Raw genomic sequence first — 16,239 nt, 5'->3', positions numbered from 1 at the left:
ATCTACTCTTAATTATCCATACCACGGAGGCCAAAACCCCCAATTCCTTCAATTAACCCTCATTTGTTCTATGTCTTTCTCAGTACAGTTCAAAATCAAATGTCTTATTGTTGACTTATATTGAGCTTCCAATCCACTAAAAACCTTAATTTTATTTTGACAGGAGATGACACCTTCTCTATCTTACAGTTATGAAAACTGCAATGGCTGCCTACTGATCTATTTGTTTCCAGTATCCCTTCTCTAAGTCATTCAGCATTCACATACATTCAGTCATCTTGACAAAATATTGCTTTCATTGTCCTATACAACTTCTTCTCCCCTACTGTCTCCCCCCCCTCAAATCAAGCACTATTAATTAACAAAGAAAGTTCCAAGTTTTGTGTGTAGAATTCAAAGCTTTCTTCCACAAACTGTAAAGCTCATTTCCTATTAGTTATGACACTGGTTCCTCATTTCCAGGCTAATCTTCTCTCCTATGGTCCCTCAAAGATACTCATTCCTGCCTTTGAGACATTTTTACATGATATTTCTGCCACTCTTAAAGAAAATTCTTGTTCAGCTTTCTATAACCAAAATCTTCCCATAGTATAAGGCCCAGCTCATATTCATCTTGGCCCCTGAAATCTGACTTTACTGACCACCCTAATTCACACTGATATCTCTTTTTCTGTTTAGAGTAACCTATTATCTATTCCACATTGCAAACAACCCTGTATCTGTTTCAAGTATGTTTTCAGTCTCTGATAAGAATATAAGCTTCTTGAGGGTAAGGATGCTCTTGAAGGTAGGGATGCTACCAAAATTTTTTCTCTCTCCCACAGAACCTAACAGAAGATTGTACAATGCTAGACACACATATGGATCACATAGTGTCATAGAAAGAACTCTGTATTTCAAATCTTGATCCTGAGACTTCGTAGCAATGTGACCGACAAGCTAGCTAATTTTCTAAGCCTCAGTTTTCTCATCTATAAGATGAGTGCCATGGACTAGTTTTCTCAAAGGTCTTTTCCAACTTTTACACTTTGTTTAATAAAGTCACATTAAAATGACAAAAAGCTGCTAAAAGCTAATAGCAGCCTTGAGGGAGAAATGAAGACACAAACCTAAGTCAGAGGTTAGTGTGGGAGCAGGGAAGGCCATTCTCACCCACTCTGCAAAGACGTGGGCAATAATCTGACTCCATGAATCAGTCTATGAATCGAACTGAATTATAATGCACTCAGCTGGGAGCTAGGAAGCCAGGCTGACCCACTGGAATATCGGATGTTCTCTATGCATCCACTTAACATACTACACTGCCGCTGTGACGTCACGCATACCAGTTAGTGTCCTAGTGTCTCAGTTTCCCTCAGTTCCTCATCTGTAAAGTGAGGGAGTAAGACTAGTTAGTCCCTCCAACTTGAAATCCATGATCCTGTCTCACTTAATCCAACTCTCCCATTTTACAGATAAGAAGGCAGAGGCCCAGAAAAGTGATATGATCTGACTGAACCAGGATTTGGCCACAGATGTGACCACACTCCAGGTAAGTACTCTTTCTTAGAGGACAGGTCTCATTATGTCATGCCTTTCCTCCAAAAGTCTCAGTGGCTTCCTATTGCCTTTGGCATAAAATGTCAGCTCCTCCATTTAGCATTCAAAGTCCTTCCCGACCTGACTCCATTCTCTTTCTACATTAATCATCTTTTATTCGCCCTTAGGTACTCCATGGTCCAGCCAAATCTGCTCAGTTCTCTTGACACCTTCTATCTTCTGTGGCTGTGCTGCTGGACAGATGCCCGCCACCCTGGAATGTTGTACCTGCTCATCCCCAGCTGCCTTTAAGTTCACATCATTTCCTACCACACAGCTTTCTCCCTGAAACCCTCAGTATCAGGGAAAGAGTGTTCCCTAACCCCAAATTCACTTTTATCTACTTTAATCTACATGCCTATTGTCTCCCCCCAGGAAATGGAGGCAATTTGAAGGCTTGCTTTTTATGCCTATACCTAGCACATAATAGGATAGCAGATATTTAATAAATGCTTATTCACAGGAATATGGGGCAGTTACGTGGCACAGTGGATACAGTGCTGGGTCCACAGTCCGGAAGACTCATTTTCTGAGTTCAAATCCAGCCTAAGACACTAGCTGTGTGACCCAAGGCAATCACTTAATTCCAAATGCCTCAGTTTCCTTAATTGTAAAATAAGCTAGAGAAGGGAATGACAAACCATTCCAGTGCCTTTGCCAAGAAAACTCCAAAAGGAGTCACAACAAATTGAACAGGACTAAAATGAATGAACAATAAAGCACATAATAAGATAATAGGTATTTAATAAATATATGTTCATAGGATCACACATATAGAACAGAAAAGGATCTTAGAGGTACATCAAGTTTTAGGCTCCTCCTCATTTTAAAGATGAGAAAGTTTGGCTTAGGAAAATTAAGTGACTTATATAAGGTTTCACAAGTTAGTAAGTTTCTGAGATGGGATTTGAGTCTTCCTAACTGTAAGTCCAACCTTCTATCTTTGACCCATCCATTGAATTTCTGTTTTATCACACTGACTAGACTAGGGAGACAGTTGAGAGCTTTTCTAAGCCACAATCTCCAAATAAATGCAAGAAGTTCCTATGAGGACATTTTCAATGTCTTTTACATTTGAAAAAAAATATTAATGAGGTTTGTACTATTGTTGAAGAAATATCCAGTTTCAGACAAGAAGCTATCCTCCACACTGAGGCACTTTACAGGGGTGGAATAGAGGTGGACAGACTTATCACCTTCTAGCTCCTAATGAAATGAGGCCCCAGAGCTCAGTCCTCCATGTAAAACAGCATCAGTTGGTTCCCGAGATGTCCAGACAATGCAAACTCTCTGGGGAGAGACCTGTCAGAGTTCTTAACTGAGGGATAGTGATTCCCATTAAGCAATGAAGGCTCAAATGCAAAAGCATCTTTAGTATTTCATCTAGACCTAAAGACTTAAATATTTTTATGGCATCCAGGGATTTCTTAATGTACATTGTGGAGGGACTGGGATTCCTTCTCCTGGCTGTTTTGTTTAACTGTTATTCTCCTTGGTGGAGAAGCCAAAGGGAGCAATCATCCCACAAAGAGCCCATTGAAGCTTTACCACAATAATTCTAAGGAAAGCTCCAGAGCTAATGGCTTAACCAGGAGAAAAGGAGGGAAAAAAGCTGCTGCAAGAATAATAAAGTTGGTCCTGGCTTGCACAGCACCAGCATAGAGCTCCCAGTCTACAGTGCACACTTAATAAATGTGAGCTGATTCAACTGAATGTTACTAAGGGCTTAGAGGTGTTTGGGAGTCTGGTCGGGGAGGAAAAAGGTATAGAAGAAGAGGGTCCTAACTAGGTGCACCTACAGAGCCAACCTTGATGTAAGAGACTGAACAGACAGCCCAGCTCTAGACGTTCTTCTTTGGCTGGCTGAGAATAGCATCCAAGGACTGACAAGGCAGAATAGTCTCTTTCATAAGAACCGCTGAAGCAAATGTTAAGACAGACAGGAGATTTCCTCATTTCCACCAACACTTCCCACACCTTCCTGCCTGTGCCCCCTTGTTCATGCTATTCTCGCCATATCCATTCTCTTACCATCAGCACTCGCTGCAGCTTCTCAGCTCCTCCTGTTGGTATCCTCCCCAGCCTTTCAGGAGCACTGCCAATGCTCTTTCTCTCTGAAACCTCCCCAGACTCCCATAGAAGCATGAACTCTCCCTTCTCTCCCTTCCTGATCTCATAGCATTTTATAATTCTCTTATGTACTTCTATTTTGCAACACTAGTTTGTGACAATTCTCCAATGGACTCTCAACAGCAAGAAGTTTGTTGCTCACTTGTGTCTGACTCTATGATACCTTGTGGGCATTTCTTGGCAAAGATACTAGAGTGATTTGCCATTTCCTTTTCCAAGTCATTTTATAGATAAGGAAAATGAGGCAAACAGGTAAAGAGTCAAACAGCTAGGAAGTGTCTAGAGCTGGATTTGAACTCAGGAAGATGAAAGCAGACATGGTGTTATGTGTAGACTATGGTACCACTTAGCTTCCCTTTATTCATCTGGTTCTCTATTTCTCTGACATATATATATATATATATATGTTATTCTTTTCTTCTTTTTTTTGACTTATTCTCCCTAGTAGAGATTGCTCCCCAAAGAGAGCAATTACCCCACAAAAAAAGGCTATTGAAGCTTTACCACAATAATTCTAAGGAAAGTTCCAGAGCTAATGGTTTAGCCAGAAGAAAAGAAAAAACTGCTGTAAGAATAATAAAGTAATGATAATAAAATAATAAAGAATGAAGAATAATAAATAATGACAAACTCTCCAAAAATGTGTGCATGACAGATTTTTCAGTTAAATCTGCATTATTAATATTCTCTCCATCACTTTCTTAAGTCAAGACAATCAATAATTCAAGTCTGAGTTTAACATTTGCTAATTGCTGAGATGCCAATACTCACACTGAAAATTTAACTATAAGCTCCTGAGAGCCAGTATGAGCAGGCTCCAGTATGCCCCTGAATTATTCTCTAATGGAGTATAAGTCTTGAGAACAAGAATTTCTTTACCCTTGTGCTCCACACAGTGATGTGCAAATGGTAAGTGCTTCATGAAGAATGAATGAAAGAATGATAAATGAATGAATAAGTGAATGAATAAATGGATTTTCCTACAAGCCAACGAATTAAGTTATCTGTTTTTCTGGATCCTCCATTATTATTCACTTTGAAACAACATCCTCTCTCCCTCTATCCCTATCTGATCTCCTTTTGTTCTGTTTTTAGTCCCTTCTCTCCCATATATGGAATTCACAACCAAGCTCAGCCCTTCAACTCACCATGGAGTTCATAGCAAAGTGATTGTGCTGAGTCTGTAGGTCCAAGGCATGTTGGTAGCTGACTCCAATCTCCGTATGACTCTGGAGGAATAACTCTTTGTTATGGCTGATCCAGTCGAACATCTGCAAAGAACAAGAAAGAAGCAGGGTTGTAAGGGTCAAAGGTCTACTCAGACACAACTGCAGACTATTAGGGCCAAAATGAAAAATTCCAAAAGCTACAACCAGAGCCTGTAAGAGAAACCTGGGCATCAACCACCTGTCTGAGGGCCAAATAGGGCTGCATTCCTGGTACCCAAAGAGCTTGAAGATTTTGTGTTTCATTAACATGCAGATGGTTCATTTAATGTCTCCATGCCCCAAACTTGCATCTATTCACTATTTTTCCATTATGATCACCAAAAGTCTAGGTTAAGAACAGGATTAAAATCTGTAAAGTGCTTGTTTTTTCCAAACATCTACTCAGTAATTATCTTATTTGTTCCTAAGAATTATCAGGGGTGATACTGAGGGTTGACAGCAAAGGAAAATGAGACTCAGAAGATTAAAGGTTTTGTCTAAGATTATATAGATCAGGAACAGTAAAGGACCTTAAAGGTCATCTAGTTTTTTTGGTGTCAAATTCAAATAGAAGTAGGGCTACTAAAATGTATGTGAGGATCCCTGCTGTTGCATATTGACTTAGGAAACAGAATATTAGTAGTATCTATGTTTTATTGTATTTTATTATAATTTTACCTTATAGTATTTTTACTATTTTATACATTTATTATATTATCTGGTATTATATATTTACTTAAATATTTCCCAATTACCTTTTAATCTTGTCCAGGCAGCACTCGGGAGTAGGCTGTGGCCGTGGGTTTGATACTGCAGATCTAGTCTCACCCCATCATTTTACAAAGGAGGCAAGTTGATTCCAGAACAGTAACTTGGCTAAAGTCGCCCAGATGTTAAGGAGCAAACCTAAGATTTGAATCCAGAACCTCTGTCTCCAAATCCATCACTTTTCCTCTCACACCTAGGACAGAGCCATTAGTTTCCCAAAGTCCTAGTTCTATCCTCTGTGGCTCCTGAGAGATCCTGCATGTCCTTCTGTCCAGGAGATCTTAATTATTCTAACATACATTATAATCATGTCCTTATAAGACTCTCCCCACTTTTGATAAATTGAAATGTCTCTGAAAGCAGCAAATATGATTTTTGTTTTTATCCCCAGTAGAGTGATGCATGTTTTTTTTTTAATTAATTTGAAGCAAAGTATTAGTTAAATCAAAGTCTCCTGCCTTCCAGGTTCCTAGTATTTCTAACAGAATACCTATGGTATTGTACAGAAAGAATTGAGATAGCTATCTGGTAAAGTGGGTATAGGGCCAAACCCCAAATCAGGAAGACTTAAGTTCCTGAATCAGATCCAACCTCAGATACTTACTAGCTGTATGACCCTGAGCAAGTCACTTAACCCTATTTGCTTCAGTTTCCTCATCTATAAAATGATCTGGAGAAGGAAATAGCAAATCATTCCAGTGTCTTTGCAAAGAAAATCCTAAAGGGATGATGAAGAGTTGGATATGGACAAAAATAAGACTGAATGACAGTAACAGCAGTAATGAAGGAAATCAAAGAAATATAAACCCTGTTTTCAGAGTTTATATCTAAGCTGGATAGTATAACTTAAGTCACAAGTTGGAGAGATTGTTTATGCAAGCCAAAATATAGAGAAAGGATTTTCTCTATATCATACCATTAGACTGTAAGGTCTTTGAAGAGAGGGATTATCTTTTGTCTTTCTTTGTTTCCCCTATACTTAGCACAGCGGCAAGCACATAGTAGTTATTTAATATGCATTGACTAAATGACAAGTTGTCATCCAACTTGAAACTCTTGAATGAGGAGGGTAGATTGCTATCACCCAAAGCAGCTCTTGGGATGGCATGAACTATTAGAACATTTCCCTTCTTTTGAGCCCCCGTTTGCCTCTTTGCCTCTTCCATCTATAGCTCCTAGCTGTATCCTCTGTGATTCCTGGAGATCTCACATGACCTTCTGCTTATAATCATTTGCTTGCAAGACTCTCCCCTTTTGATAAATGGAAAAATCTTTGAAGGTAATGACTATGTTTTTTATTTTTATATCCTCAAGAGAATATCCTACACATAGTAGATAATTAAAAGATATTTTTTAAATTAGTTTGAAGCAAAGTATTAGTGAAAGCATTATGGCATAATGTACACAGAGATGATCTTGGGAATAGAAAGAACTGGGTTCCTATCATCAGTCTTCAAGACCCAAGAAATCTTGGTATTCACATCACCTCTTGTGGTACATTCTCTACTTCTCTGATTGGGAGATGGATCACAAGATCCAAAAGCTCCATTTAAGGAGGGGTCTAAGCTTTTCATTTTCCACCAGACTTAGTTACACTCCCTTGAACTTCATTGTTGGGACTGACTTGATCATTATTTTTCCTTGCAATCTCCTCTCTCTTCCCTCCTTCTTTCAACTTCCTTTTGGGGATTGTCTTCCTCCCCTCCCCCCCCCCCCATTAGATTGTAAACTCCTTGAGGACAGGAGCTGTATTTTTTGGTGGTATTTATATCCCTACTGATTAACACAGTGTCTGATAAACAAAAATTAATTGTTTATTGACTGACTGATTATTCTGCCTCTGACATTTAAGATCCCAAAAGTCTTCATGCAATTATCAGAACTTAAAACTGCATTAAGATTTCTGGGATAGGCTATATAATGATTATGAGACCTCAGGCTAATCACTTTTAATCTCTCAAAACAACTCTCTAAGACTATAAGCCACATGATCTGTATCATGAAGGGGATTTTTACACCAGGAGTTCTACTGATAAAACATGGGTATATACCACAAAAAGAGTAAGGTATCATATAATTCAGTCAGATTTCCTTTATGGATAGATTTATCAAATTTTATGTTAGAATTGTTATTTATGCTACCTGCTCTGCTAAACTATTTATATAAAAAAAAATTGAAACTGGATCTTTATTTAGATCCAATGTTATTCAGACAGTTTCTCAAGTTGCATGTAGTTCCTTTTACATGCAACCTGCAGTTTCTCAAGTTTTCTAATTTGTATACTTTTTATTATTCTATTAATCAGATTATTATTTTATGCTAGACTCTCTGAGGAGTATATTATAATTATGTGACTGCTATCCTTAATGGGTTTTGCAAAAATGCATTCAGCTACACGACTCTGAATAGTATTGATTTAATTTATCCAAAGGTAAACAATCAAAATAATTACATCTTTTTTCTCAGAGAAAGTGTAAGCCAATAAGTTGACAGAAAGAAGTAAGCTTTGTTGTAGGCCAGTACTTAGAAGTTCTGGAGGAGACAAAAGCCATTGTCAAAATGGACAGTAGAAGAGAAAGAAACTGAAAAATATGGGGCTGAATGGAAATATTTTTCCCCTCATGAAGTGTGTCTCAGCTCCCAAGATCTTATTAAGACACCAAAAGGTAGTAGTTTAAAGCTATCAATGCTGTAGCCAAATAAACAAGAAAACAGTGAAGGTTCCATATGTCCACTCATAGAATCATAAGATCATAGATTTGAAGTTAGAAGAGACTTTAGAGGCCATGAATCCAAATAACTTTTTTACAGATGAGGAAATTGAGATACAGAGAAGTTATGTGACATGACCGGGACTACACAGTTGGTGTCTCAGACAAGATTTGAATGTAGGTCTTCCTATCTCCAAATTCGACATCTTATTTACTCTTCCATGTTGTGTGTTCTCCAAAAATCATCCTTTAAATGGCCTTGTGCCATAGCTTTAGATTCCAACCCCATCATTCATTCATTCATTCATCTATCATATCTCTCCACTGTGCAAGGCTTTGTGTTAAGGGAGAGATTTATGAGGGAAACCTGGGCCCTATCCTCAAATAGCTTATGGTCTGTCTGAGAGGGGGCTGTGAAAATAACTGTGGTAGAAAATGGAATGAGATGGATGCTGCAAGAGAGGCACAAAGGATTATGGAAATGCAAAAGTCCATGAGAAGAGTAGGTAATTTTAGATTGGGGAGATAAAAAAAAGACTTCATAAAAGATAAGATATTTGTGCTGAAGATAGATAGACAGATAGGATTTGGGTAGGTAGACAAGTGGAAGGCATTCTGGATAGAGACGTCCAGTCTTTGGGAGGTAGCAGGGGTTGGTGGAAAGAACACTAAATTTGGAGTTAAAAGGCTTTGATTTGAATCCTGTTTTGGACATTTACCATCTTTGTAGCCTTGAGTAATTGAGTAAAGAATAAGGTAATTGAGTTTTCTTTTCCTCATCTGTAAAATGAAACACTGAATTTGATGATTTCTAAATTATTATCCAGTTCTAAATCTATGATCTTATGAATATCTGAATGACTGTTGTTGAGAAGAAGGAATACATAATCTAATTATAGAGGCCAGAAAAAGTAACAAGGAAGCAGATTTGGGTTCATAAGAGATAGAACTTTCTAATGATTAGACATTTTCAACACTGGAAGAGGTGACTAGACATAGTTATCCTCAAAGGTCCTCAGAAGTCACCACGTCCAACTCCCTTATCCAGTGGAAGAGCCCATTCTGGGGCCCAAAGAAGGTAGATGATGGATCCAAGTGGCAAATAGCAGGGTTAGGTTTGGAACCCAAGTTCTCTGATTACCAATCCATGCCTCTTCCTCCATCCCACATTGCTTTTCTGGTCATTAGAAATATTTGAGGAGAGGCTGGATGATCTTGAGAAATGGATTCCAACAGTATGAAGGTTAGTGTGGGAATGTATGAAAAGTTTCCCTCCAATCCTGAGATTCCACATTCCCAGTTATCTATGTTCCAGATTTTTTTGGTTTTCCAATTTATCATGCCCCTGGACCTAGCCTTATCTGGTGTTTAGACATTTAAAAGTCTTTGTTGATCAGGAAACTTCATTCCCATTTCATAGCTCATTGGAGAAACTTAATTTAGATGTGTGGTGTCTACTGTTTATTTCATATCCTATCAACCCATTTCTGTGTGAGAAAGGACATCACAGGAAGCATTTACTGATTTACTGAAAAAAAAAGCTTATGAATCACTCAGTACAATCTTTTTCTTCTAAAAGGAAAGATAAATGAAGCCCTCAGATGAAAAGGACAATTCTCTGTGACAACTAGAATTCCCTTTAAACACAAAACCTACATGATGGGTAATGACTCCCGACTGACAGCTATGACAAAGTTATACAACTGTCCAGATTTGCCAAAGTCAGAATTGCACAAGACAGAATCATCATTTGATCTTGAAATATTATAACAAGTAGCCTGGAATAGGGGATAGACAAGTGGCCTTGGACTCAGGAAAATCTCTCCTTGGATCCTATCACTGATCTCTGTTGACTGTGTGTGATAGTTTTTAAGATTACAAAATTGCAGAAAAGGTCCTGGCCTGTATTAGTAGTAGTGGTTTTCTCACCTAACCATTCACTTTCCAAACCAACTTTCCTAATAAAATCAAGATATTCTATCAAAAGTGCATTTCTTTATAGTTCTTTTGTGGTGGCAAAAAAAAATTGGAAATTAAAGGTACGTCCATCAAATGGGGGAATGGATGAAAAAGTTGTGGTATGTGACTAATGTAATACTATTGTGCTCTAAGAAATGATGAGCAGGATGGTATTTGAAAAAAAAAACTGGAAAGACCTATATTAGTTGAAGCAAAGTGAAGTAAGCAGAACCAGAAGAACACTGTATATACTAATTGTACTATTATATGAAGATCAACTGTGAATAATTTCTCAATAATACCATGATTGAAAATAATTCCAAAAGACTCATATTGCAAAATGTTCTCCATTTATAGAAAAAGAACTGATGAACTCTGAGAGCAGATGGAAGTATACTTTTTTCACTTTATTTTTCTTGGGATGTGTGTGTGAGTGTATGTGTGTGTGTGTTTCTTTTGCAACATGGCTAACATGGAAAAATGTCTTGCATGACTTCACATATATAATTGATATCATATTGCTTGCATTCTCAAGGAGTAGGGGGAGGGAGGGAGAGAGTTTAGAACTCAAAATTTAAAAAATAAATGTTAAAAATTTTGTAATATAATTGAAAAGTATTTAACATGATAAACAAAAATATGCTTAAAAATTAAAGAAAAATGCATTTCTAGACTAGAGCTTCTTCCTCTTTTCTGTGTTATGGATCTCTTAGGCAGTCTGGCAGAAGAATGTTTTCAAATACATAAAATAAAACACACAAGATTCCAAAGGAATTCAATTCCATTGAAATATAGCTATAAGATAAAAACAAGTTCAAGGTTTTGCAAGTTAATAATCTCAGACTTTAATCTAAAACTTCTCTTTCACTAACAATGCCCAAAAAAAGCTTAAATAGAACTTTGCCCCAGATCAAACAGATGATTAGTTATATGTTAAATACTAATTAGATTTTGAAACAACTAGAGAGACATGTTAATATTAGAATAATTAAATCCATTGGCACTGACTCCCCCTGAACTATAGATCATTATAGAGACCATTCAGGATGGTACCTGAATCAGACTGAGAAGCAGTCTGCCAGGAGAGGAAGCAGAGAGTAGAACAATTCAATTCAATAAATGACCATCAACAACTACTACGTGCAGAGCCTTAAGCTGAGTCCTGGACACTGTCCTAGAACTGAGGTGAGACTAGAACCAGATGAAAATATAACTGGAAATTATTTAACAAAATAAAAATCACTGACAACATCAGATTAAACACTAGGTCCAGATGGCAGCAGCAGGAATCTGTACCAAATAGTTTAGTGGAGCCCCTGTTTAGTGGATAAGGGCCAGATTTCAAAGAACTGAAGTGAGTAAGGTATCTGGGTGTCAGGTATAGACAATATTTTCAAGAAGTTTATAAATGAAAGAAAGGAGAAAATTGGGACAGAGAAGACTTTATTTTAACGTAACAAGGGTGGCTCTGGGGCTCAGCATGCACAGTCTGACTTCATGAGGATTTACCCAAGCCCCAACTCAGTGTGGAATTGAGGGACCTACACTTTGGGATGTTGTAACCCATCCCTCATTAAGCCCTGCTACTTGGGGTTATGTAATGGAAGATTTCTGGCTGAGCCAAGAAGAGTTATAACAACTTCAACAGGTTATAAAAGGAATGAGCTTCAGCCTAGATTCAACAAGTTATTAAAAATATGAGGATAAACATCCTATCACTTCTTTCTGTGTCCTTACTCATTTGGAACAAAATAAAGGTAAAGGAGTAAAGGAAGAAATTTCTCTCCCATTCCCCAGCAACATGTACATAAATAGGTATGTTTAAGACACCTACAGAATAGAGGGAAGATTGTTATTATTTGCCTTTTGTTCTCAAAGAGACTTATGACATCCAGGGGATGATCCCATGGTAGGCAAGTGAATTGGATTTAAGTGAGGGAGGGCTGTGCAAGTTTTCCTGCTTCACTTTCCCCTCCAGAGCCAACTGGGTCCAGTGGCCAGATATAGATGGCTCTGAATGCTAAGGGAGACCTTGGCCTAAATGGAAGGTAATCTTAGAAGGAAAGATCCCTGCATCTTGGGAAGTAGGATGGGAATTTAAAAACATCTCCTGCAGAAGATGGTTTTCAAGATGAATCTTTTCCCCTTCAATATATTTCTATTTATTTCATTAAATATTTGTTTTAAAAAATTAAATTATTAAGAAAAATTGAGTTACAACTTCTCTCCTTCCTTTCCCTCTCCTTCCCCTTCCTTGAGGAGGCAAGCTATTTGATATTGATTACAAATACAAAGTCATGCAAAATATATTTTCATATTAACAATGTTATAAAAGAAAACAGACCAAAAATTTTATTAAAGTTTGCTTCCATCTGCATTTATATTCCATTAGTTCTTCTCTGAAAGTTAGCTAGGCAACTCATAGGTTAGCTAGATAACTCAGTGGATAAAATGTGGGGTCTGAAATTAGGAAGACTCACCTTTCTGAATTTAAATTCAGCTTTAGACATATATTAGCTGTGTGACCCAAAGCAAGTCATTTAATCCTGCTTACCTCAATTCCCTCATTATAAAATGAGAAAGAGAAGGAAATGATAAGCCATTCCATTATCTTTGTCAAGAAAACTTCAAATGGGGTCATGAAAAGTCAGAAAAAAATTGGACAATGTAACAAATATTTCCCCATTATGAGTCATTCAAAACTGTCTTGGATAATTATATTGCTGAGAATAGATAAGTCATTCATTGATCATCATATAATATTGCAATTGCTGTAAGTTGTATCTTGAAGGAAGCCAGATATTCTGTAAAAAATAGGTGAGGAGCAAGAGCGCTATAGACATAGCAGATAATAGGTGCAAAGGCTAGGAGACAATGTTGTCTATGATGTTGTTAAATGCCACGGTCTCCCATTGCATCCAGAGCCATCTTCAGTCATCCTGATCTCTATGGCCTCTGGATCCAAATAGCTCTGGAGGGAAAAGCGAGGTAGGTGACCTTGCACAGTCATCCCTCTTTAAATCCAATTGATTTGCATGTCCTGGTATTATCTCCCTGATGTCATGTTCTCTTCCAGAATCAAGGACAAGCAACAACCACCTCTGTCTACATAAGCAGTGAGTTGTAGCTGAATCATAGAATTCTTGGAAGAGAAAACATTTGTAAGACTTGAAAAGTAGGAAGGGTACAAGATGAGAGAGGAGGAAAGTGAGGGTGTTCTGCAGAAGGGACAAAGTTAGACTTGCTGTTTAAAAACTCAAATAACAAGTTCTAGGATGCTTAAGGACCTTAAGTTCAGGATACTCAGCCTGAACTGAGAGCTAGAAGCAGAGTAGGATTGGAAAGAGATTTCTCAGATAATCAAGGATGAAAGATCTTTGGGTCAGAAATAGATGGACTTAGTTGACTGGACAATAGCATCCATAATTGAGGGGGCAGAGTTGGAATTTGAACCTTGACCTTCGGGCTCCAAATCTAATTCTAGTATCTAAACATTTGCTGTAATAAAAATTAAGGTTAGCATACTTAATTCAATTTAAAACACATTTTAAAGTATTCACACTACATGCCAGGCAATATGACAGATCCAAGGCAGAAAAATAAAAATAGGATATTTTCAAACTTTCAAGGAGATTATATTCTACTGGGGTCACTGAACACACACAGATCTTCAAGGGAGATATATCTGCCAAAAGCACTCATTTTCTGGTCTCAAAATGAACTATCAAATGCTTTAAGGCTCTCCTGATGGAGCCATCATAAAAGTAATTTGGGGCTGAGGCATCAAGAAATGCCCTATGTAGGGAGTAATTCCTTTGCTGAGCCCTAAATAGAACAACTTTCAAAACTTGTAGTAAAGAGCGAGAATATTCCAAAATCAAAGTCAGAGTTTAAAAAAATAAAAAATTATTATGTTCCAGATACTGTGTTAAGTGCTGAAGATATTAAGAAAGGAATAAGATAGTCCTCATCCTTAAGGAGTAATCTCACAGAGGAATACAACATGTAAAAAGAAATTGGAAAGGGGAGAGAAAGTGTGCAGCTCAACGATCACTGTGAAGTCCTGCAAGGAGGAAGTCTTTCCAATATCCATCCTCTATCCTCTACAATCAGAGCCAAGGAGGGGCCTCAGAATCATAAGGTGTTGAGGAGATGTGTGTGTCAGAGTTGATTTAATCTTGCACAATGATGAGGTCCTTGAGACCATAAAATTCAGGAGTTGATTTGGTGGAAAATGATGGCATGAATTGCCTGGGTGCTTTCCTCAAATAGAGGATCTAAGAGAAGCTTTCAAATGTTCACCCCCAGCTTCTCCAGCTGAGAGAGGGAGGAACCCCATGGACAGGGGGACTAACATGAAGAATAGCCTATGGAAATCATGGAGTTATGGAAAAGATCTTGTTTGGATTGTGAAATGGGATTAATATCAAATAAGTCTGAAAAATGTAGGTTAGAGCTCCATTTATAAAGATTATAACAAATAACCTATAAAGGAAATATAAACTATTGATTAGAATATGGTCAGGTCTATGCTTTAGTTGTGTGGAAAATGGAAAGAGGAAAAATTGAAAGTAGGTTGTCAATAAAGATAAATAGGAGTATGTATAGAATAATTACACACACACACCTATTTGTGTTGAGTGGAAGCTATCAAGGGGAAGGGAGAAAAAAATTTGCATGATAATTTTATATATTTGAAAGGAATAGCAAATTATGCATTGTAAATTTTCAGTTTCATTTGCAATCATTTGTTATTGTACTATATTATGGAAATACTTGTTATTTTAAAAGTTAAAATAAAAAATTTAAAAATAAAGAGATTATTCTAAAAGTACAAGTGAAGTACAAATCTATTTGTGTTGAATGAAAGATTTCGGGGTGAGGGGAGAAAAATTTACATGACAATTTCATATATTTGAAAAGAATAACAGGGATGTGCATTGTAGATTGCAGTTTCACTTGTAATCATTTATTATTATATTATATTATAGAAATGTTTATGTTATTCTATAAATTAAAATAAAATTTAAAATTAAAAAGATTATTCTAAAAGTAAAAAAAAAAATCTAATTCTATTTCCATGAGACCATTTTGTCTCAACATTGCAAGGATATCTTGATTTCCTTAATAGTAAAAGTGAGAGATAGGCCTAAATAATCTCTAAAGCTCCTTTCATCTCCAAAATCGGATAATTCTATGACCACTCTCTTGAGTTAGCCTAATTTCAGCTTTAGTTCTACTCAATTTTATATACCTCAAATTTCCTGCTTGCACTTAGCTTATATCCCCATCAGTCCTGCAGGTTTTGGTCACGTAGCTTTTGTTACACTGTACATACCTGATATGAGGTTATCTTACTCTTGAAGTGGGAGTACAGGACACACAGGGAAGGACTAAGTTCTTGAGCACCCAGGATTCAATTGGACCATAAGAGCATATGAAGGGGAATAATGTGAGAATCATTTGGAAAGATCAGTTGACCCTATACTGTGAAGCGCTTTAAATGTAAGATGGAAGAATTTGTCTTTTACTCTAGAAGCAATAGGGAGCTGTTAGAGTTTCCTAAGCAAAAACTGAAGGAGAGTCAAAGAATATTCATTGATCTTTACCCACAAATTTGAACTATGCAGCCTAGGCATTTGGGAAAATTCTGAATAACTTTTCCAACATTTGAACTAAGAGAATTTCTAAATCTAGAGATAATAAACTATACTAACAAGAGCTGGTTGGGGTTACTTTGAAAGTTGAAATAATGAACTATTCATGATAAGTTTGGGGAAGTAGCCATCTTGAAGTGATGATTATACATTGGTTTTGGATAAGTGAGCTTCTCATCCTGCAGCATACCCATAGCTACTCTCTCATACACAATCTGGTGAGACTT

General features: G+C 37.1%; 1 protein-coding gene across 10 annotated transcripts in view; it reads right to left on the bottom strand.

Moving 5' to 3' along the window:
- Window positions 1-16,239, bottom strand: part of KALRN (kalirin RhoGEF kinase) — a 927,260-nt gene that overhangs the window by 551,519 nt on the left and 359,502 nt on the right. For all 10 annotated transcript variants that reach the window (XM_051985449.1, XM_051985462.1, XM_051985457.1 and 7 more), the window contains exon 6: window positions 4,857-4,979. In XM_051985449.1, coding sequence (XP_051841409.1) covers window positions 4,857-4,979 — 123 coding nt within the window. The remainder of the gene's footprint in view (window positions 1-4,856; window positions 4,980-16,239) is intronic.

The sequence above is a fragment of the Antechinus flavipes genome, chromosome 3, assembly GCF_016432865.1.
Source record: "Antechinus flavipes isolate AdamAnt ecotype Samford, QLD, Australia chromosome 3, AdamAnt_v2, whole genome shotgun sequence".
Lineage (NCBI taxonomy): Eukaryota > Metazoa > Chordata > Mammalia > Dasyuromorphia > Dasyuridae > Antechinus > Antechinus flavipes.
The sequence above is the reverse complement of the archived record's forward strand: the minus strand, read 5'-3'. Positions and strand labels throughout refer to the sequence as shown.